A 24,131-nucleotide genomic window follows, 5' to 3' on the forward strand; every position below is an offset into this window, starting at 1 on the left:
TTAGTGCCGGGCCCTGTAGGTAAGGCAAGAAAGTGGTTGGTTCTGTTCTCCATTTTAAAGAGGTTTCGATCCATTGGAGGAAACAGACATGATACTAACCACCATGTGTGAGATGGCATATGACCGCCCTTAGGAATCACATTCCGACAATTCCAAAAGGTGACTGGTACATACAACAGGGTGACAGGGCTTATCCAGAATCAAAGAGCAGGCTCTTGAAGGCTGTTAAGAATTCTAATAGTTGAAGACACGGATGAAGGCATTCTAATTAGAGAGGCGCACATGAATTAACTTGTTGAAAAAAAAGAAACCCAGCAACAACCTAGGTTCAGATGAGGTGACAAGTTCAAGTAAAACAGAACAAAATGCACAGAGGCCAGGAACTGTAGGAACATGTAAAGCAGCAGCAGACTGCTAATGCATGTGGAGATGCCCAACACCCACCTAGGGGTGTGCTTAGTTTGTTTGGGCCACGTGACAGCTGATGGTGACTGCTAATCTCACAGGTCCAGAATCACCCAGGACAGCAGCCTTTGGTGTGTCTGTAAGGGGGTCAGATTGGGTTAACTGAGTTGGCAGGACCCACCCTACAGGTAGGCATCTTCACTCCAGGGCTGGGGTCCTGAACCAAATACAAGTGAGAAAAGGAAGAGAACAGCAGTTTCCATCTCTCCCACTCCTGCTGCCATGAGGGCTGCACACTCAACTCTGGAGCAAGTGAGCCCTCCTCCCTTTATCTGCTCCTATAGGGCATCTTCTCATAGCTGTGAGAAAAGTACCAGGTACAGAAGTAACACGGTGCCTTTCAATACTTTTAAGAGGAGACTATGCTTTTAGGAAGCCAATCTAGGGGTATAGAACAGCAAAGGCAGGGTTTACATCCTGGCCTCTGGCTTTCTAGGTGTAGAACCTTGGGAAAATTGTCTAACTGTGCTGCATCTGCTAAATGAAAAGCAGGAACAGTAGCAAAAGTCTAAAATAAAGATAATATATGTAAAATACTCAGCAGCATAAACCATGAATAAGTTGCAACTTCTCTTTACTGAGAGAATGATCCAGAAGCTGGCCAATGGTCTCACAGAAGCAGCCATCTGGATTACGGTGTGACAAGAAAGGAAAGGAACCAAAGCCAGGCAAACAAAATAACCCACATTGCTGAGCATCATGGTGCACGCCTTTAATGCCAGCATCAGCGAGGCAGAAGCAGGCAGATCCCTATGAACTTGAAGCCAGCTCAGTCTACACAGAAAGTTATACACTAATCAGGGATATATGGTAAAACAACAAACAAAACCCACAAGCCAACAAACCAACACACACACACACACACACACACACACACACACACACACACACACACACATGCACTCCTGTCACACCACACCAGAAAAATCAACAGGTCTCCAGGTACTGGGCAGTAGCCAGAACAGCACCACATCTAGAGACTGGTGATAAGGAGCAAGCTTAGGCTGCTCAGTTCACTGACTGAACAGTCTTCTAGTCCCTGTACAGGGGGAGAAAGCAGGCTGCACTCAGTCTCCTTAAGGTGAGAAGACAGAGCCTGGGGCAGAGAAGTCCAAGAGTGCCAGTGTAGGCTGGCAGGGCACCAGAGGGAGTGTGACAGACATCAGAGTCTATAGTAGAGAGATGAGCTCCACTTGGAAGCTGGAAGTTACCCAGGCCAGGAGGACAGAACCAGAGCAAGCAACCCCAACCCTGCGGCCTGTTTCCTTAGCCATTGGATCAGGAATCCCACCTCAGCAGAATGGGGAAATTCATTGCAGGCTGACTGCTGCTTTGGTACTTTCAACAAAAGTAAGTAAAACATCGGATTGTTTCAAAGTCACTAACATCGTAGAACAAACTGAGGGACGGGGCTACCCACTCACTTCAAAAATATTAATCCTGAATTCCTCCTGTCAAAAGGAAGTACAGGGACAAAGAGTGGAGCAGTGACTGAAGGAAAGGCCATCCAGATTCTGCCCTACCTGGGGATCCATCCCATCCGTAGACACCAAACCCAGACACTATTGCTGATGCCAAGGAGCCTAGTACAGCTGTCCCGAGAGGCTCTGCCAGAGCCTGACCAATACAGATGTGGATGCTCACAGTCAAACATCGCATTGAGTGTGGGGACCCCAATGGAGAAGTTAGGGCAAGGACTGAAGGACCTGAAGGGGTTTACAACCCCATAGGAAGAACAACAATATCAACCAACCAGACCCCCTAAAACTCCCAGGGACTAAACCATCAACCAAACAGTACACATGGGGGAAACCCAAGGCTCCAGCTGGATATGTCCAGCAGAGGACAGCCTTGTAGGGCATCACTGGGAAGGGGAGGCCCTTGGTCCTGTGGAGGCTCGATGACCCAGTGTAGTGGAATGCTAGGGTGCTGAGGCTGGAGTGGGTTGGCAGGTGAGTGAGCACTCTCAGAGAGGCAGGGGGAGGGGGAGGGGATAGGGGGTTTGTGGAGGGGAAACTGGGAACGGGAATAACATTTGAAATGTCAATAAATAACCAATTAAAAAAAGAATATTCATAGGATGCAAAACTATCTAGCTACCTATGCTACATTATCAGTATCCTGATAAAAAAGAAATACAACCCAAAATGAAGGGAAAAGGAACCCATTGGAAGTAACCCAGAAATGAGATACATGACAGCTACTAGGTATGCCCACTGGCTGGCTTGTCTGTCCTGGTCAGGGTTGCTGTGCTATGACAAAACACCATGACCAGAAACAAACTGGGGAAGAAAGGGCTTCTTTGGCTTATACCTCCATATCACTGGAAGAAAAGAGGACAGCCATTCAAACAGGGAAGGAACCTGGAGGCAGGAGCTGACACAGAAGCCACAGAGGGGCCTGCTCCTTACTGACTTGCTCCCCGTGGTTCACTTAGCTTATTTTCTTACAGAACCCAGGACCACCAAATCGGAGATGGCCCCACTCACAATGGGCTGGACTGTACCTTATTAATAATAAATTAAGAAAATGCCATATAGAGTTGCCCATAGCTCACTTTTATGGATGCATTTTATTAATTGAGGATCCCTTCTCTAGGATTACTTAAGCTTCTGCCAAGTTGATATAAACTTATCCAGCACAGTTGTAATAATTTATCCTATATACTCTAGAATGTAGAAAACAGGTTGGGCACATCAAATAACAACATGAAAAATATTCTTAAAGCAAAAAGGTCTACCTACACTTTTTTCCCTAAAAAGAACATTATAAATGAAAAACCACAGTAGGTAGGAGAAATGGCACATTAGCTAATGAAGAGAAAAGATCTGTGAAGATATGGGAAGGGACAGGAACTATTCAAAACTAAAACAGGTAAAAGACCATGAGTAGTAAAGCCAACAAGGCAGGCAAATTTCCCAATGTGGGAGCATGATCTGATAAAAGGGTAAAGTGTTCCAAATTTGATGAAAGCTAAAATCCCACATATTTAAGAATTTCAACAAACCTCAAGCATATTGAAGAAAAAAGCATCACAGCCAAGCCCAGCATAACTATACAATGTAAACTGTAACCATCACCTCTAACAAAGAAAGAACTCTGAGATGCCAGGGCAGATGCATGGAGCAGCAGTGAACACAAAGGACAGCCAGCACCTGGCTGGAAAATAAAAGACAACACTGAAATCAGATCTTCAAAATTCAAAAGAAAAGTCCAGGCAATCTAGATCCCTACCGCCTGTGATGATCATGGAGACTTGTTTCTTCAGAACTTTGGAAACCTTTGGGAAGCAAGCCACCAATTAAATGCTTCTTTTGATAAGAGTTGCCTAGAGTATGGCATCTCCTCACAGCAATAGATCACTGACTAGCACAGCTCTTATTGTAAGGATCTTATATGATACACTAATGAAGGATGCTATAAGCTCTAGACAATCATTAGAAACAGTGAGGGAGAATGGGTACATAATCAGGACAAATGGAAAACAACACAAAGAACAAGAGATATAAACCAAATCATATCATATTACAGAAAATGTAAATGGTTCCAACACCCTAATTAAAAAGCAAATATCAGACTAGATTATAGATTATAAAGTAAGACCCAACTGCATGCTGTCTACAAGAAACTCATCTCCAATGTAGAGACACACTATGTTGAAAGTAAAAGGCCAACACTAGTAAACATCTAGCTACTGTAGTTAGACTACTATTAACCAATATGGATTTCAGAGCACAGATTGCTATGAACAAAACAGTCACCACATTAATATAAAGAGGCCAATTCATCCAAATGATAAGAACCTTACCAAAACTAATAGCACATCTTCAAAAACTATGGCAGAGAGTGACAGAAATGTAAGAAAAACAACCAATAAGATCTAACTGTTGGAGATTTTAACATTCCTGGTTGGTACTTGATAGAACATGTAGAAAAATTCAGATATGAAATATATAAAAACTTAAAGCCAATTTGATTTAACAAAGATTTACATAACACTTTTCATATTCTTTGGATGATATATTATTTTATATGCACAGGAAAGTTTCACCAACAAAGACCATATTTGAGCCAAATTAATTTAAAGTAATTCCAATCATATAGTATGTTCTTAGACCACAGTAAATTAAATATAAGTCAGTAACTGAAAAATATTTGGGGAATTTCCAAATATTTGGAAACTAATAAATTTTTAAGAACTAACACACCATGACTGGCTGTTTTGAAGAAATGGTATTTTTCTCCAAAATTAAGCATTTTATGAGCTACATGATTGTTGCTTTGGTTCTCAAGATCAAGCCTAAATACAAAAATCAGCCACCATTTGACTCAGTTTGCAGACACAGTACAGTTCTTGCTTGAAATCCCAGTTTAAAGGTCCAGTCTGGAAAATGGTTTATTTGTAAACCCCAGCAGTTCTCATATAGTGAAAATATAACTTTACAACGTAACCTTTAATTCTTTCCTGAAACAGCTGCTACACCCAGTTAAATAATCACGGCTATGAATCTTAATATTAGCCTATGTTATGTATATCTTAAAATGTATGGAATTATGAAAATTTTATATTGTATTTGCAAGGCCAAGGGCTATGGGTCATCTGTAGTGACACATTCTTTCTCTCTTGGCATAACTGAACCAAGATTTGAGTCTTTAAATGTATCAACAGTATCATAATCTAAGACTTCTGACATGAAAGGAACAAATAAGTGGGCAGACAGGAAAACACTGCTCACTTAGGGGAGGGGAGTGCTCTCTGACCAAAGGGAGCTCAGGAGAGAAACAGAAACAGATCCAGGTGGGTTCACAGGGGAAGACTGGGCTACAGCTTAGCCTACAGTGCCTACTCCAGGGACTCTGCACCCATTTCCTCCTGTATAAATGTAGACCTATGAAGACGTCAATGCTATCTCCCAAGCTGTGCGTGTGGATATGATTTGCTTGGAGTTTCAAAGAAGGCCCCCTCAGAGACTTCTGTTGGACCTCCTCACATGGGCTATCTGTTATTAAAAGTAGACCTCATGATGCCATATATGACGCCGGTGCTGTGCTAGGTGTGAGATGGGAAGGGAACTATGGAATGCACTAGAATCCAGAAGATTTGAGCCTCAGATCTAGTTTAACTTTAATAAAAAGAGATAACCATTTTGCAAATTCTTAATTTCCTTAAAAATATAAGGCACAGAAATACAAACTGAAACATTAGGGAAAGAAACCAGTTTCTCACTGTGGATGGTGCTACAGAGGCATCTCAGAGATGAACTGTGAAAGGCTGGGTGGACAGAGAGGGTTGCACAGCAGTCACTTGTACATAGGCTGCACAGCACCGGAGGACATTAGCTTTATTGAGTCAGGTGAACATCTAACCTTGCCTATCCCAAATGACCTTGCATAAATCAGCCCCATGAGTCCCTCTTTCTTCAAATCTAAAATTGGTGAGAATTACCTCATAGTTTTAAGGATTAAAGATGACTGTTTAAAACGTGTAGTGTCATACCTGGCACACAGCAGCTATTCAAAAACTAAAACCTTCCATTACTAAAGGCCCAGAGACATGGCATGGCAAGAAGTCACTAGCTGGCAGGCAGGGGCAGAGGATGTGTCTGTAAAGGTAGATCACTGCTAGACTGCAGGAGGGACTGGCCATGGCCCAGCAAATAGCCTACTGCTGTAAGTGTGGTTGTGTGACGGTGACAGAAGCAGAGAGGGGAAAGGAAATCAGTGAGCACCAAGGATTTTATAAAAGAGCTGAGGAGATGGCCTGGCAGATAACAGCAATGGCTGCACACGTCTCAACACCTACATAAAGTACCCGTCATGGCTGCCTGCTTCCCTAAGTCCAGCACTGTGGGAGGACAAGACCAGCCTAGCTCCAGACTCAGTAAGAAACCCTGTGTCTCATGGGAAGAAGGTAGAGAGTGACATAACAGGCCACCTGCATCCTCCTCTGATTTCTATGTGTATAGGCCACATGGACCACTACCCCCCCCCACACACACAGACTCTCATACATACAAATTTGCATAAAATATACCCAATGCTTACCTTTACAGCTAAGATTTTCCCACTTGGGACATGATATGCTCTATAGGAAGAAAAAAGAAAAACAAAGTTACTTGATGTTATTAGGTAACCTATAGAGTGGTTAAGGACATAGTGTCACCCCAAACATTTCTGGCTCAATGGGGGATAGACCTTCAAGTCAATGACTCATGCTAGCAATGTGGATTTCTGTGGGGCTAAACAAGGTTTATAAAGTGATTATGAATCTTAAAACTGCTCAAAAGTCACAGGCTATCTATTATTACCTCCCTACAGGCAGGGCCCTGAAGAATGAGCGATTTCAACAGTCTGCTCCATGCCTAAGTGGCATGCGCACACACAGTGGCAGAACCAGACCTTAAAACTAGATCAGGTTCTCTGACCTGAGAGCCTTTGTTATATCACTGTATGTGTGTCTATAGTTGTGTATGTGCAGCAAAATGAAGGTTTTTGCTTTTCTTTAAGGTACATAGAAAGAGAAACCATATCACTGTATTTCATCAAAATAATCACCAATCACAGGATGAGCTCTGACTGGCTTACTAAAACATTGGTGTGAGAAATACGCCAATGAGGTTTTAGCAGGTGGCTCATCTTTTCCTTAGAGAATTAGGCTCAGGTGGTGTTTGAATGAGAATGCTCCCCCTCAGCCGCAGCCCAGGCTTACATGTTTCAATGTTTCTACTTGGTGAAACTATTTGGGAAGGATTAGAAGACGTGGCCTTGTTGAAAGGAGGTGTGTCATTGGGGGCCGGCTTTAAGGATTCCCAGTGCCTCTTTTGCTCTCTATTCCTAGCTTGTAGTTCAAGATGTAAGTAAGCTCTCAGCTGTTCCTACCACCATACCATTGCCCCACCATCATAGACTCTAATTGTCTAAAATTGCTTTTTCTTTTTAAAGCTGCCTTGGTCCTTTTTCACAGCATTAGAAAAGTAATTAAAATACCCAGCTACACTGGAGTAATTCATAACCTAGGTTAAGAAAATATTAACAGGACTGGGGATGTGCACCACCATATCTAGCACCAAGAAATGTTATGAAATCAATTGATTTATAGAAATGGTTTAGTTATGAGTCTACAGTCAATACTAGGAGAGTAGATGTATGCACACATATACATACATACATACATACATAATACATACATACACACAAACATAGACATACACACTTAAAAAATAAATGAAATCTTTCAGGCTTTGTATAAAAGGATGCAACATTTTACAAATGAAGCCCATATATTAATCCTGTTTTTATAAGAAATTATTATCTACCATCTGTGTAACCATCACACTTCATAAAGCAAAACTACATTAATGCAAAGCTACACGTCAGATCTTAGTTTGATTTGTGAAATGTCAAACTTTGCAGCACACTGGTAATTTCCCTCAGTGGCTACAGAAGTTGTTGGAATGTGCTCTTTAAAATATATGTGAAGAAATTAGATGCCCTTTCCATGTAAATATAAATAATTCAATATGAAAGATTAAATAATAACATTATTTCCACCGGTATATTCCAGATGCTTCCAACTTCAACTTGGTAAAGCCCTGAGTATTAGAACGCTCGCCAAGGACTAAAGTTTAAAGAGAAACGCTGGAAGGGCAGTGCTGCCCTTTGAACAAGGAGCGACACGTGGACTTCTGAGACCAGATGCAGCGACAGAAGCATGATTAGCAGAGAGCCCAACATACATATCCCTCACTGGGCAGCTTGGCAACTTAATTAGCTTGTCAAGAAAGCTGATCTCTTTCCCAAAAAGAAAGGTCTCCCATTTCCAAGTGAATTAAAAGGAGAGTTGATGATTTAATTATGACGCACGCTAATTCATCCATGAAAAGTTTGGGTTCCATTTCGAGCAATAAAGACACCTTGTGGCTGGGTTTACAGTCTGGGGACAGGGCCGGTTTCACATTTCATCATCAGGGAGAAATGGATGGCAAAGGCAGCAGCAGCTCAAGCCGAGCCAACTCAACTCTGAGCAGCGTCCTACCTGGAGGGAGAGCTTGTTTACTTTCAGCAGATAGTGCGTCTCAATTGTCTCGACCTTCCTCAGCACATTAACTGTAAAGTGATTAATGAAGTCTGAATGGAGGCTCTGGTTACACCAAAAGACAACTATACACCTCTGCAATGCTTTAATTAACAGCTAACGCTTCAAATTAGTTTGTTGTTGCCACAGTAATTACCTGTTCCAAAGAGAGAAGGGAGGAAGCATTTGTATGAGGGGTTTCTTAGCTCTTCTCCCTGTGTGCTCCACTTGGCCTTTGGGGACCAGTCCCCTGTAAAACTGAACAAACACTACAGACACCTGGGGATGGCACAAGGTACAACAGCTGCTGTAAATGCTAGAGCATGAGAACCTGTGAGGATTTCTTTTCTTAATTAAATCATTAGAACTGGGGAGATCCACTTTTAACCTAGATCTTTTGAGGTAGGAGGATTCACACTCTGCCCGTGATGTTAAAATCTTCCATTTCAGGCTGGCAGGACTCAGTGGGTGAGTGATCCCTGCTCTTGCAGAAGGCCTGGGTTTGATTCCCAGCACCCACATTGGGTGCATCACAACCTCGTGTCACCCCAACTGTGGGGCATGACACACTCTTCTGGCCTCTTCAGGCAACTGCACTCCTGTGGTACTTGTATAGACACTCAGTCACACTTAAACATGCAGGAATAAAAGGAATTAAAAACATCTTTCACAGACTAATTTTATCTGATCAATTGATTGTTGAGACATTCTCCAACTGTGTGGATTGAGCAAATGTTCTGGGTGATTGTATAAGATTTTGTTTCACGTATTTTAAGATTGTTATTAATTACATATTAGCTTACGGTTGCTAAGTCAGTTTGCTTTTCTTATAGCATCTATAGCAGCCCTTCTTATGTGTAGTAATTTTATTTTTAAGTTTGTCATACACCAATATATAAGCTTTTAGAGAAGGTTTTGTTGGTACTCCTGCTTTGTTGGTCGGATGTCCTTTCCCATCTCTTCCTCTTAACTTTAGTGTATCTTTGTGGTTTTGTGTTTTATGAATTTCTTCCAAACTAATCTAAACTAGCAAGGAGCTATACTTCTAAAAACTCAATCTACATAATCCATTAAGCGGCAATCTTTCTGTGTGCCTATTGTAACTACTGATATATTCGGGATTCCTCCCACCACTTTCCTCTTTTGTTTTTACCTTTCTCCTGCACCTGTCTACTGCATTCTTGTTGACTAGAGCATTTTTATCAGAGCGGACTTAACAGAATATAAAGTTAACTGTTTTCTATTCCCCTGCAAACAATGTAAAAGCCTCAGACAGTCTTAGCTCCTGTCACCTCTCTCACCTTCACACATCATTTGTCCAAGCAGTGGAGCAAGTGTGAAGGCCCAGGGTGCAAGTGTGTGTGAAACAATGAACAACGGGTTAAGTGAGAGACATGAGCTAAAGAGGCAGTGGAAACTGGGCTGTCTCATGTCACCTAGGCCATGGCACTTGGCCTTTATTCCAAGTTATAGAAGGTACAGATAGAAGCAGAAAGCTAATTTCAAAGAAGCATAGTAGCTGCTGGATGAGGAGTTTGAAACTAAGGGTGAGCTGAGAAATGTCCCCAGCAAGGGGTGAGGGGAACTTGAGCTGAGTAGGGGTGAAAGCTTCCTATCTAAACTGAGGCCAGGGAGGAAAAAGAAGTAGTCAAGGACATAAGAAGGATCTTCCGGTAAACTCACAACAGACCAGAGAGGCCACGAATGCTGGTCTTATGTCTGTCCTAATGCCAAGGACTTGGTAAGTGCACAGGAAACGTGTGACTGACCACCACAAAGGCAATACATGGGGACCAGGGCAAGTGATTCTACTGCTTGTACTTTCAGACGTTAGAGTCTAGTGAAGCTTAGAAGGGAAGCGATATGTGGGCCTACCTTCATCTAAGTCCCAAGGAGAATCTATGTTAAGAATAATCACCACAGACTGGAGAGATGGCTCAGCGGTTATGAGAACCGCATGATCTTCCAGAGGACGCAGGTTCAGTTCCCAACACTCAAAATTGCCTGCAACTCCAGTTTCAGGGAATTTGATGCCCTCTCTGGCCTCTTTAGATACCAGGCATACATGTGGTACACATATAAAATAATTTTTAAAAATTCTCCAATAATCTTTAAGTGAGAAGAAAAGTTTGAAAACAAAATGTTAAAAAGTCCTGCATCCACCAGGACATAAGGCGAAACAACTGGTGTTCACAATGTTGCCTCTGGACTGCCACGCAAGTGCATGTCATGCAGGAGACCAACTATATTCGTATCTTACAGTGTTCACTGAAATTGTTTATGCTTAAAATTCCACATTCTAGAAGAATCACAAGAATGTGAGTCATCCCAACTGACTCCTGCTTACAAAATAAATAGCCTACAGCTGAACACGCGTTCACTAAAGCCCATGCACGCTTACACAATTAAAGCAGACATCTGAGTTCTACAGCACTTCCTGGTGTTAGTGTCTGAACCTAAGTCCAATAAAGTTACTTAAATTCATGTGCAAAGAGGATTTATTCTGGGGAGCATCTAGCTTCTCTGGTTACTATGACACCAGAGGACGTTTAAGACAGGGTGACGTACAACCTGACATCAACACTTTGTATTTGAGCATGACTCATGTGATGCTGTAAACAGCAACCAATCAGCAAACACTCATCAAAGATGAGCATGAGAACACCTCTGCACTGATTGTTCCCTGGCTTAGAGAAAGCCCTCAAGAGTAACCCCATGCATAGACTGAGTTGCAGTGACAGAGGACACACCTGAGTGACTCTACTGTCACTGTCCTGTGAGGGCCAGGCTGCTTGTTTCACAAACCAACAGGGGTTCTGCTTCTCACATAGCATCCTGAAGAGTTAGTGAAAAGCAGGAGGATCACCCTATGAATTATTTAGAGATAGCTAGCAATTGTGGGAAATGTCTCCTGGACCAAGAAAATCCCCTGGTTGTGCGCAGAGAACAGGAAGTAGATGGGGACACTTATTTTGAAGCAAGAGAAGGTACTTATTTTGCTTCCTGGGTCTCAGAGCTCAGACTCGTGGGGGAACCGAAAAGAAAAAAAGCTGATTTAAAAATAAGCAATTACAAGGCTAGCTGCAGTGTTAGCAGGTTGCAGAGACAGAAGTGGTTCTCCAGAACAATAAAACAGGTTCTGTGTTCTTCAGGCAATGGGTAGATAGATATCTGCCTTTCTTTTCTCAGCCCTAGAGCTTCCCAGGACATATATCAGATCAGGGCTGGATGCCAGAAGGTAAGACCAAAGAGAAAACACTGGAGATTTGACAAAAAGTTTGATTGGAAGAAGACAAACCAGTGGATTACTTCACCATCCACTTTATTTAGGCAACTTTTCATTCTTTTTTTGTTTTGTTTTGATTTTATTGGATATTTTATTTATTTACATCCCAAATGTTGTTCCCTTTTCTGGTTTCCCCTCTGGAATCCCCCATCCTATCCTTCCTTCCTCCCCTGCTTCTATGAGGGTGCTTACCCAGCCACCTACCCACTCCCACCTACCCAGCCTGTCATTTCCCTACACTGGGGCATCGAGCCTTCACAGGACCAAGCGCCTCTCCTCCCACTGATGTCCAACAAGACCATCATCTGCTACATATGCAGCTGCAGCCATGGGTCCCTCCATGTGTACTCTTTGGTTGGTGGTTTAGTCCCTAGGAGCTCTGGGGGGAAGGAGGGTCTGGTTGGTTGATATTGTTCTTCTTATGGGTTGCAAATCCCTTCAGCTCCTTCAGTTCTTTCTCTACCTACTCCACTGTGGTCCCCATGCTCAGTTCGATGGTTATCTGCAAGCATCCTCATCTAAATCAGTACGGCTCTGGCAGAGCCTCTCAGGAGACATCCAAATCAGGCCCCTGTCAGCAAGCACTTCTTGGCATCCGCAATAGTGCCTGGGTTTGGTGTCTATATATGGGATGGATCCCCAGGTAGGGCAATCTCTGGATGGCCTTTCCTTCAGTCTCTGCTCCATACTTTGTCTCCGTATTTCATCAAAACAACCCTGAGATTCCAAAAACTCAGGTGACAGCAGATGCTGGCAAGGATATGGAGAAAGAGGAACACTCCTCCATTGTTGTAATTACAAGCTGGTACAACCACTGTCGAAATCAGTCTGGTGGTTCCTCAGAAAACTGGACATAGTACTATCTGAGGACCCAGCTATACCACTCCTGGGCATATACCCAAAAGATGCTCCAATATACAACAAGGACACATGCTCCACTATGTTCACAGAAGTCTTATTTATAATAGCCAGAAGCTGGAAACAACCCAGATGTCCTTCAACAGAGGAATGGATACAGAAAATGTGGTACATTTACACAATGGAGTACTACTCAGCTATTAAAAACAATGACTTCATGAAATTCATAGGCAAATGGATGGAACTAGAAAGTATCCCAAATGAGGTGACCCAGTCACAAAGGAACACACATGGTATGTACTTACTGATAAGTGGATATTAGCCCCAAAGCTCAGAATACCCATGATACAATCCACACACCACATGAAGCTCAAGAAGAAGGAAGACCAAAGTGTGGATACTTCAGTCCTTCTTAGAAGGGGGAACAAAATAAGCAACTTTTCATTCTTAGTAGCACAGAAAGTTAAGAAGTGCCACATTCAGATTCAATTATTAAATGTACCCTCATACGGTCATCTTTGAATTGCAATGACATCGCTAGCAACCATATGAAAAGTAGCTGTGGGGACAGCCAATGAAAATGCTATCTTAATGCTTGCCCCTTTTCTTTGGAAGATGGGAGTAACAGTCAGCTGGAAAAGTTTAAGGAGGTCTGTCACTCACTGAAATAGCCATAGCCTTTCACAGGGAGGGAAAAAAATCCAACAGTTTCAGAGAAATCCATGCTAACAGTTGTTGTCTTCCATAATAGATAAACACATTACCCGAGTTCTGGCTGTTACCACAGAAAACCCAAAGTCAAAGGCAGTTGTAGAGAAGCTTCAAATTGTGGGCTGTGCCGGCCTTCCTTCTGCCTAAGAGCCCACTACGGAAGCTTGACTGCCGATTATAAAATGATGTGTGGTTAAGCAACACCCTCCGACTGTTTATGTATCAAACCAAATAGGCCTCATAAATCAACCTAACCTAAGACATGAACAACTTGGCTGGGTTGAAAAGATTCAGCCATAGAAAGGTGCAAACAGCCTCATGCTGGTTCCTCTCTGTTTAGTTGGGTGAGACGCCCCTTTCCTCTCATACCTCCCTCGAAGCTAATGTGGTTAGGCTTCCATATTTCTTCCATAAGCTAAAGCAGCCTGCTTCCAGCCTTTAACACTTTCCACATTAACTAGAGTAATGTCTTTTAATATATGGCCTAAATACCTTTGAGATAGCGGAAGCTCCCGTCACAGTGAACTCTCGATCAAAGGTTCTGAGAGAAGGCGATGAACAAAGCAGGGAGGCAAGAGACATCACGCCTAGAAGGAAGCTGAGTGGCTGAGCAGTGGGAGAAGCAGGAGCATCTGAGGATTAAGCAGCTCGGGACCTCTCTCCTGGACATGCTTTGGCATGGGTTGGGAGCTACTCAGTTCCGTATAGAGTTAGCAGCAAGTCACTTCTCCCAAATTAACCACCAAGACGGTTGGTTACTTTTGAAAACCTTCCATCAGTGCTTAGCATACAGTTGTGTATGGTTTCTAACATGTGTGTTAGGAATTTTTAAAGTTTTCTTTATTCTGAGAATTTCATATATGCATATGAAAATGACCACATGTACTCTGGTTTCTCACCTTTAATCTCCATGTATTTTTTTAGTTAAGTAACCCACAAAGTCCAATTAAGCTTGCTGCCCATATGTGCCTGGGTGCAGTGCAGCATGGGAAGCCTAATGGTAAATACATCTTCCAAAGAGAAAGAGCAGCACGCTCCTGCCAAGAGCTCCTCAGTCTGCTATGCCTGGGGATCACCTACCCTATCCCATTCTCGACAGAGGTTTTGCTGGCTTGATGGTGTGCTGCTGACCACAGCTGCTGAGAGTTACCATCCCAATGGCCATGTCATGCCCAGAAACCAGCACTTCACAGTGCTCCTCCCATTCTCTGACAGACAGGAGTCCCTTTCCGGGCTGAGCACTCAGTCGGCTTCTTATCCTTAGGACTCTGGTCAGTCACGCATCTCTCCATTGTCTGCTGTCCACTTGGAAACCAAGGTTCTCAGACCAAGGCTGACAGCAGCCAGGTCGGCTGGCACTCGGAGATGGGGGTGGGGAGCATGAGGGAGAAGTCTGGATAGGGAATATTTTTATACAGAGAGGCTATTTGCTTTGTACAGAAACCTGTCAGGGAGATGTCTTCCACAGTCATTCTGCGGTCAGGAGGTCAAGGCTGGTGAGGTTAATGGTAGCTTTAAATTTCTGTTTGGTAAACACTGGAGCAGGAAGTGGATCTGGGCCTCTGAAGCCAGACCAAGCTCTACTTGAGCATGAACTGGCTGCTTCCAGAGCCCCTTTCCAACAGACTTCGGGGCACCCTGGATATGGTCGGTGCTGATTTTTAAAAAGCAATAGGAGAAATCGATCGAACAGCTCACTTTTCAGGGCTGCATTAACTTTTTCTGGCCACTGGGGTGCAATTTACTAAATTACCTCTTCTAGAACACTAAACAGTACCCTAGTGGGTCAAAGAGTAAATGCGCCTCTGAAAAGTGAGCCATTTACTCCCCTCCCTGTAGAGTCAGATGCAATATGTCCCTTATGACAGAAATATCAACCCGCTTTCATTACAAACCCAAGAACTGTCCTTACTAGATAAAATGAGTGTGGGGAAGGGTAGGAAGTGGGGGATGGCTAAAATCTCTCCTGCAGTCCTGCTCACAATTGCTGAAAGTCAACACGGGCTTCTGGTAAGATACTTGTTTACTACCCAGTGACACGTACTTTACGTGGGACCTCCAAACTGAATGACAAATACTCCATCTGAGGTGCCAGAGCCAGAGATTCACCGACTATTCTGATGGCTCTTCATGCCTACTGTGTGTTAAACCTGAGCCCCAGCACCCACTGTTTGCGCAGTGACATGTCACAAACAGATGGCCCTTTATATCACACTATGGACTATACCTGACCTAAAAACAAAACCATTCCTCCTGCTCTCCGAAAGCCCACGTATGTTCTGGGTTGTGTTCTGGGCTGCCCGAGGAACTGTTCTCGGGCAGATTCACACTCATGAGCTATCTTAATGAAGCCCGAGTTTTAGGTTTTCGCACTGTTAGCCCTCACTCTTCTGGAAGATGGCGAAGCGATGAAAACAGGACGTTTAATTTAAGAATCAACCGGCTTCTAATTAAACCGCCATAGGCAGCTGGTTGGGTAAGTTTTAATCAGTTTCAATCACCTATTGATTGGTATACTGAAGCCTAAAAAATTAAAAGTAAAAGATGATTGGGGAATTGTCCCATCTCAGAACAACAGTACAGGCCTCTGTAAATAACTCCTCTTTTAACCATCAGCTAAATGAACACTTCAATACCGCAGTACAAAGTCTTCTGCAAAATTACTTTAACTAACAAGCAGAAATTTATCAGCTTCAGCCAAAATCAATGCTGAAATCAATTTGAACACTGGTTGTGTCTAAAGGGGCTCATTGGCAATTTAGGGAAATTACACCATGTAAACGCCTGTGCTTTAATTGAACAGTTCCATCAACGAGGCTGTGATTGCTGTCCATTCATTTACTTCCACAGCAGCTACCGTTCTGCAAAGGAATGGCTTTTGTCAGGCCGGAGTGAGGCACTTTATCTTCATTTCGTGCACTTTTGTGCATAACAGACTTTGTGGAATGGACACATCATGACCAGGTCAAAATAAACCAGGAGAGACTTGTTACTTTAATATGAGAAGGAACACAAACTACCACTAGACCTACACTGCTTTCAAACCAGCCAGGAGGGATGAGGGTGCTCCCCCACCCCCACAGCATTGGCTCTGTGCTGCTGTCCTTCGAGAACATGGCATACTTTTATTGTATGTTTAGTGACTTCTAACAACATATAAATTGTGTAAGAATGTTTTCCTTGAAGAACTAGGTAACATTTTGCTTTACAGAGTCCTCAGAGATCAGTCAAGAGAAGGTCATAGTCTCTAATCCATTTAGGACAGCACAGCATAACTCGGCCACACACATTTTTAAAGCCAGCTATGTGGAGGGAGGGAAAGGAGAGGGTGATGTTGTAGTGGTGGGGACGGACAAACTGACTCATAAAGATCAGAAAGCCCAAAATGCTAACGTCATTCCAGAGAAAGATTAAATATTCACCAAGTCACAACAGCGAGAACCCACTATAGATACAATTAGCATGGAACCAAATGAAATGACTAGGGGTCAGAGGTCAGCATCAACAGGTCTGGCACTGGGGCCATCTGCTCCTTCAGAGAGCTCAGTGTTCTGGGAAGGAGGAAGGAGGTCAGACAGTGTCCAGTTGGCATGAGCCATCAGTATGGAACATGATCCTGTGCAAAAAAAATGATAATACAGGTCCAGAGGTCGCTCCCTGAAGAGGCTGGCACAAACCCTTCAGCTTACTCTGCCTACTGGCGCCTCCTGAAGGGAAAGGCACTTGGAAGCGACTAAGAAATACTAAGAAGGCCTAGTTTCGGAGGTGGACTGCCCTGAATCCTCAGGGTTGCAGCTGTTTGCAGTCAAATGAGGATGGAGCCTTCTGCACTCAGCCACTTCCAACGCCCTGGTGAAGTCCAAGTAACTCTGGGCCCTGGCTGCACAGAGGCAGGCAGGCCCTTGAGCTGCTTTGCTGGTGCTTAAGTTGCAGAGCCGCTGCTGATTGGCCCTTTCGGTCAGTTACGTCAGATGCCTTGTTCTGCAAACGTTCACTAAGAATTATCTTTTTAAAAACGTTAAAAGGGAGGAGAAATACAGTGTGCACGACTTTAGCTTGGTGCACATGCAGTTGTAGCCACTCTGAGACTGCGCTTCACGTCCCACTTGCAATCACACTATTCAGTTTCATTCGCTACACTTATTGTTGAAACAACCTAAAAACACAGCTTATTCAGAGTTCTTAGCTAAACATCCCAAAAACTTAATTATGGTTTAATCAAACCTTTCCATTTTCTCACTGAGCACTGATCCTTTCTGGGGCTACAGGCTAGAGCAGAACCAGGGTGTTGAGGGTGGACATGTTTGTATTTTCTAAACACAAAAGCTGGCTAAAGTACTATATTGATTGTGCCCAGAAGCAAGTTCTAATTTTGTCAGAACACTGTTTTCATTTTATTATGTGAATTCGCAAAACAAAACCGTGTGCTCTGCTCTGAGTGTAACATCAGATACTTTGCTGTCATGCAATAAACTCTGGCAGAGAAAACTATGGAAAATTTTATGGTCAGGAGGATATTGTACTAAGTTGCACTGAGAAAGCAAATTAATGCTAAAACAAACAAACAAACAAAATCCCTTTAAGCTTAATATTTATAAGCCTGCCCCCACTGCTACCCGCCTAGTTTAGTAACTGTTCTCCAATCCCATGTTAAGATGCATTACAGAACCAGAAAAGCAGAAATGTAACAGGAACACGGTCCCTTACATTAAAATAGCCAAACACAGAAAAGGGAAAAGGTGGCCCAAAGTTATGCACAGTAAATGCCTTTTGGAATTTACAGTGAATTATTTTCCAAAAAAGCAATTTAAGTAAAGGCCCTAGACGCTGTGCTTTACAAATATTTACTTGTGCAATACGCCAACAGAGACTATAATTTTCTAACATGTCAACTACTGCAAAATAGACTTAAAATTTTAGTATGTCTTAGGAGTCAAGAAATGTGCCACTTCCATTTGCACAACCAAATAATTAATCTAGAAATTCAATTACTAAATTCCATGCCTTTGGATAGATAAAGAGACCTGGAGGGTAGACCAGCAGCTAGCATGCTGTTGTAGCTGTGGGCCCAGAAATGTTTGTGCTAGCAATTACTACAGAGCACTGAAAATGACCCACTGGACATAGCTCACCACTGACACCAATTTTTGTTTTACATTAATAAAGCATCTGCATTAAAATTTTTAAAATTTGGAGAATGAATGTCATAGAGTGGGCCGTGGCTTGAGAAGCACCCCAGGAGGGTCCAGGGTGAGCCACCATGAGTTGTGCTCTTGGCCTGGGCAGGTCAATTCACCCTCCCTGCTCTTCCTTGCTCATAAAAAAGCAGGAAACCATGATGGCCTCTTCACCAGGTCTAAAGACATGCTGTGGCCAGTCCCTGTCCATCTGTCCACTCTTTCAGAGATTTCTCTGCTCCAACTACACTGGCCTAGATGTGATAGCTGTGCCCATCTGGTTTGAGTCATCCCTTCTTTCTGGAGGATTATTCTCCTTGATTTTCTCCTGAATATCTGCCCGGTCTCAACTCTAACAACATTTCTTCAGTTAAATCTGCCTCTGGCACCTCTTTTCTACACTCATACCAACTTCAAGGTCACGTATCGTCTTACTTTGGCATTTCCTTCTTTGAGGACCCTTTGTTTGGGACCTAGACTGTCCTATCTGCTAGTCGACTGCATGTGTTGATAACAGTCTTAGCACACAGAACACTCAGTAACTACTAGTTCACTGCATAAATGAACATATAATCCAAGATAAAATTGAACAGCAAAACCAAATGGATCTGCCATAAGATATTTATGGCTGCTAGTGCTACATTTAAATGCCCTTTATTAGCTCTTCCAGCCTCAGGAGGGATCTATGCAGTCAGCTTCCATTCAGGTCTGCGGGACGGTTTTCTTCTCCGCAGTTCTGGGCAATGGCCCCGTCTCTCTGCTTCCAGTGGGTGTTTCTAGAGCTACCCTACCATGGTCGACACCTTGTATTTTCCCTGCATGAAGCCCTGCCTCAGCAAGTTGGTTCTAAGACACTTGGTGATTAGTATAGACAGACACTTGGTGATTAGTATAGACAGACACTTGGTGATTAGTATAGACAGACACTTGGTGATTAGTATAGACAGACAGACACCTGCCAGGCACTCGGAGGACTGCTACCAAGATGACTCGGACGGGAAGGACCACATGGTGGCAAAACATCAGGGAGAGAGTGTAACTCAGAGAGATACTGGAGACAAGCAATTAGCCTTCAGAGCACAGCAAACTGTCCAGGAGCAGCAACAGTCACTTCCCTTTTACTTTCTCTACTCTAGGTAAAAGCCAACTCCACCAAGTTTCAGATCCTCCATGAGGCTGTTCCTGATCTGTCCCTCATGCCCCCCGAGCCAGTGACCCGCACATACAGATACACAGTCTAGCCTGAGAGCCTGTATCACCTGTGGACAGGACTTGTGTCTCTTGGGACATGGGGCCCCTGACACCATACATGCTCAGAATTTGCAGGTCAAAAAACCAAAGTCTAAAGAGGCACACTGCCAAGCCCGCGTTACCTGCCCACATCTGTCCTTTGAATTCATGTCTCTGTCAACTTAACAGCACAAAAAGAATCCTCTCCTGAATGCCAAGGAAGGCTGCAGGACGCACTCACACCCGTGTCACCTGATGCAGCAGCTAGGGAAGTGCCTGCAGAGGGAGCAGCACCCTCTCACGTCTGCTAATGGAGGCAAGCTAACAGAAAGCTGTACCTGTGCACAAGCACTGTCACCAGGGACTGAGATTTCTCCATAAACAAAGTATTTCATTAACATAAAATATTACAAAAGTCTTGCTATCTCAGAATTATTTTTCCCTGAAAGAGAATGTGTTAAAACATTTAGATTCAGCAAATTCTTACTTGAAATATTACCATAATATATTGATTTTTACTAGACTCAATTGACTGAAAAGTTGTTTGTATAGCAATATTGGCCAAACCAATATAGTAGAACAATTTTGTTACCCATAGTAATCAAGTGCATTTCTGAAGTATAATTATACTGTCATAAAAATAAAGCCAAGATACCCTTTTCCAGGCAATAAAACTATAGGGGCTATAAAACAGGAAAAAGAAAAGGCTAAATAAATGAGATTTTTAAAAATGAAATTTAGTGTCTTTCAAAAACACCACTGCCTCCTCTTCCTTCCCTTAAGCTACATTTAGAGGGGAAAAAGATCAATACTTCAATCTCAATAAACTATTTCAATAATAGTTAATTCGAGTGGAAACACAGTCTGAAAGTCTCTGCTCAGCGACCTGTGACACCCTGTCATGTAGGTGAGATGCCAATAATCCATCATTGCCGTAATGGATATGAGCACGTGTACGCAGAGGGCTGGGGCCACGGGGCAGGGGTAGAGGGAGCCTGGGCATCTCACCAGCACAGTACATATTACTGCGGGAAACAAACCCGGAACCGCGAGGGCTGGGAGAGAAGAGGGGACACATACATAATTAATTTTATTTGACAAATACTCATTGATTTTCTGAAAACATTAATATCCCTGCTTGCCAAGTGATACCATAATGCAACCCAGCCATATGTAAGTATTTAATTTTACATTAGGAAGATGTCTTGTTGCTTGTTTAAAATATGATCTTGGCTGCAAAGAAAATGCTCTTCATTTCATTGGAAATTTAAGGTCAAGATAAATCAAACAAGCACCCCGCCTCTCAGGTCAATATCAAGACCATTTAAAAACTACTTTTAATATACGAGATACACGTGGGGGGGCATATGAAGGAGCAGGGTCACTGCTTTCATTTGACATGTGCAGGTTGGCTGGTGAGAGAGGAGTCAAAGCTTCTGGGGTGTTAAGCGGTTCTAAATAAATAATTTCAGTAAAAGTCAATTCGACTGGAATGAACCTCAATGCCTCAATCAACAATGGATGCATTCAGGCAATTTTACTGTTATTCAGACACAGTAGAGTGTACATACACTGTGATAGATACCTCCGACTTACACTCTCCATCCCAGGTTCTCAACCTTACTAAGGCTGCCACCCTTCAGCACAGTTCCTCATGTTCTGGTGACCCCCAGCCATAAAATTATTTTTGTTGTTACTTCCTAACTGTAATTTTGCTACTGTCAGGAATCATAATGTAAATATCTGATATGTGGGATATCTGATATGTGAAATTATAATGACCCTGTGAAAGGATCATTTGGCCTCCAAAAGGGGCGGTGACCTGTAGGTTGAAAGCCACCACTCTAGATGACTGCAACCCACTTGTGTACACAGCCTGCTGCCGACGGACAGTGCCCTCAGCACAGAACTGCACGCTTACCATCAAGGCCAGACCAGGCATGATTTTAGGAGCCCTCTGGTTTTAAAGCGTTTTGCCTATTAAACAGCTTTAATTAGGTAACTCACATATTTTCATGTATCTTATGTAAATGCCCATCAGAGATTCTGCTTTTCAATAAATAAACCTCATTACTATAATGGCTGATTAGAATCCCAGCTTCTGAGCACATTTTTATTTTAGGTGGTTTTATAGTCATATCATAGGGGCCAAAGATGACTTAGAAACTCACATGATCTTTGCTACTCCCTCCAAGGACTGTTCCCAGCCCAGCACCTAATGCTTATCACTTAAAATAAATGAAACAACAGAAACCAACCCTTTGAGGATTACTCTTCCTCTTATTATGTCTAGATAAAAACCTTAAACAATGATAAACATTCAATCCTTTAAACACCATCTGAGTGGAATATATGCTACCTATTGTATCACTGAAATTTTACCCATATGCAGACTGGATTCTTCAATGTACCCGAGGAAGAAACTGGACATAGAAACTTCGCTACTGATTTCTAATACCTAGAGACTGGAACTCATGATCAATCTAAGACCTAGCTTAAATAATTTGCATTAGAAAACAGATAAACAAAAAAACAGAAATGATGGCCCTCTGGTGACTTGAACAACTATTAGCTAACAGGAAGCCCAGTGTGACCCCAAGACTCCAGCATCTTGCACTTCTGAAGCCTGAGCCCCAGCAGCTCCATCCAAAGCAGGCCCTGGGTGGCTGTGGAAGCAGAGGGTGTGTCCAGAGCCACTGTGCCTGCTGACCACTCAGGTTTCAGTGCCATACACTGTCCAAGAAAAGGGGACAGGCTCTAGTCTGCTAGGTCAGGGGGTGCTAAGTTATCAAAGTCTCAACACCCACAGGGGAGCTAATCCTTACATAAATATCCTTAGTCTGGAATCCCCTTTGAGGTGAAGGTTCTCAACCAATTATGCAACCTTGGAAGCTGGAAAACAGGGAAGGGGGCAGTTAGTGAACTTGACTGAAAAGCCCCCGCTCCCCTCCTTCTTATATCAGCCACTCAGACTGTAACACTGCACCTGGGATGCTAGGACGCACCACGGGACACAAGACACACTGCCTGACCGTGAGAAACAGCGCTGCCTAGGGAAACGTGCAGAAGGGAAAAAAGAAAGACAAGGAGCCCCTGCCTAGAGTTCTGGCTTGGCCAATGAACAACTAAACAAGAAGAGCCCTCTCACTCCCAGTGGCACAACAGGTGCACACTACACAAACCACCCTGTGACAACCTGAAAACAAATTGTGACACATGAGAAAATGCTGGGAAGCTTTCAGAAAAGCATAGTGTGATGATATGATATAATACTTTTTTATTTGTGGGATAATTATAAAAAATAAAACATGCAGCATAGTAAAGACACCTCCAAGCTAATTGATTCCAAATATGACTCTGAGATTGTTTTTATAGATGTTTCTCCATGGCCATTCAGGGCAGACAATGAGAGTTTAAACAGTGTCCACTGGCAGTCCTATCAGTTCCAGCAGCCACCATGGAAAAGTGCCAGTCGAGGGCTTGGCTTCCTGTGGATCATCTCATGTAAAGGATAGGTACTATATCATCCCCATTCTACAGATGGAAAGGCTGAGATAGGAAGCTATATACAAACTGTCGATTCACATGGCACATGCATAACTACAACACATACAGCCTGCTATATCCACAACATTTCTGAAGTACACTATGAATCAGGAAATAAAACAGTTTCTCAGAGACAGGCCTTTGGGTAAGGGAGTAGTGAAAAATGAACCCATATTCTTCTCCCAAACTGCCTTCTTGCTACACTTAGGCCATACTTCAAATCTCAACTTCTTTTATGATTCAAATAGTAATACCAACTAAAACCAACACCTGCTTAGGAAAACACCGAGAGTGGCCCAGTACAGGACAGGGCACAGCATCCACACTACCACCAGGTCCAAATGTCTATGGTCAGCTTGCATACTGCCAGTTGAGCAAAGTATCTAGACTGAAAAGATGAAAATGTGCCAGCCATTAAATGAGATACATTGCAGCTACACAGGGCACCACATCGCTTGGAATTTACAATGTTCCAGCAGGCGAAGCGAAAAGACTGAAATATTGGACTTCTGATACACGCTTAGTAGCTTGATTATACATCCACGGGAAAAAAATTAAATAGACCCATTAGGAAGTTTTGTTATCAATGAGTAGATTTTCCAACATTTTCTTCATCTAGTTTATGTAGCATAGCCCCTGATGTAATCATTTTTTTCTGAAAAAAGAAAACCCACAATTTTTATAGTAAACGCTATTAAAGCAAACTTGGTGTAAGAGAAACAACCACAGCACATTGAACGGTGTTCCTTAGAGACTTTAGTAGACTGAGCTCTTATGACTGCAG

The 24,131-nt window shown here is 43.0% G+C and overlaps 1 protein-coding gene across 2 annotated transcripts in view; it reads right to left on the minus strand.

Moving 5' to 3' along the window:
* Window positions 1–24,131, minus strand: part of Map2k5 (mitogen-activated protein kinase kinase 5) — a 220,813-nt gene that overhangs the window by 139,437 nt on the left and 57,245 nt on the right. For both annotated transcript variants that reach the window (XM_032910909.1, XM_032910908.1), the window contains exon 9: window positions 6,511–6,550. In XM_032910909.1, the coding sequence (XP_032766800.1) occupies window positions 6,511–6,550 (40 nt within the window). The remainder of the gene's footprint in view (window positions 1–6,510; window positions 6,551–24,131) is intronic.

This window comes from Rattus rattus, chromosome 8 (genome assembly GCF_011064425.1).
Source record: "Rattus rattus isolate New Zealand chromosome 8, Rrattus_CSIRO_v1, whole genome shotgun sequence".
NCBI lineage: Eukaryota > Metazoa > Chordata > Mammalia > Rodentia > Muridae > Rattus > Rattus rattus.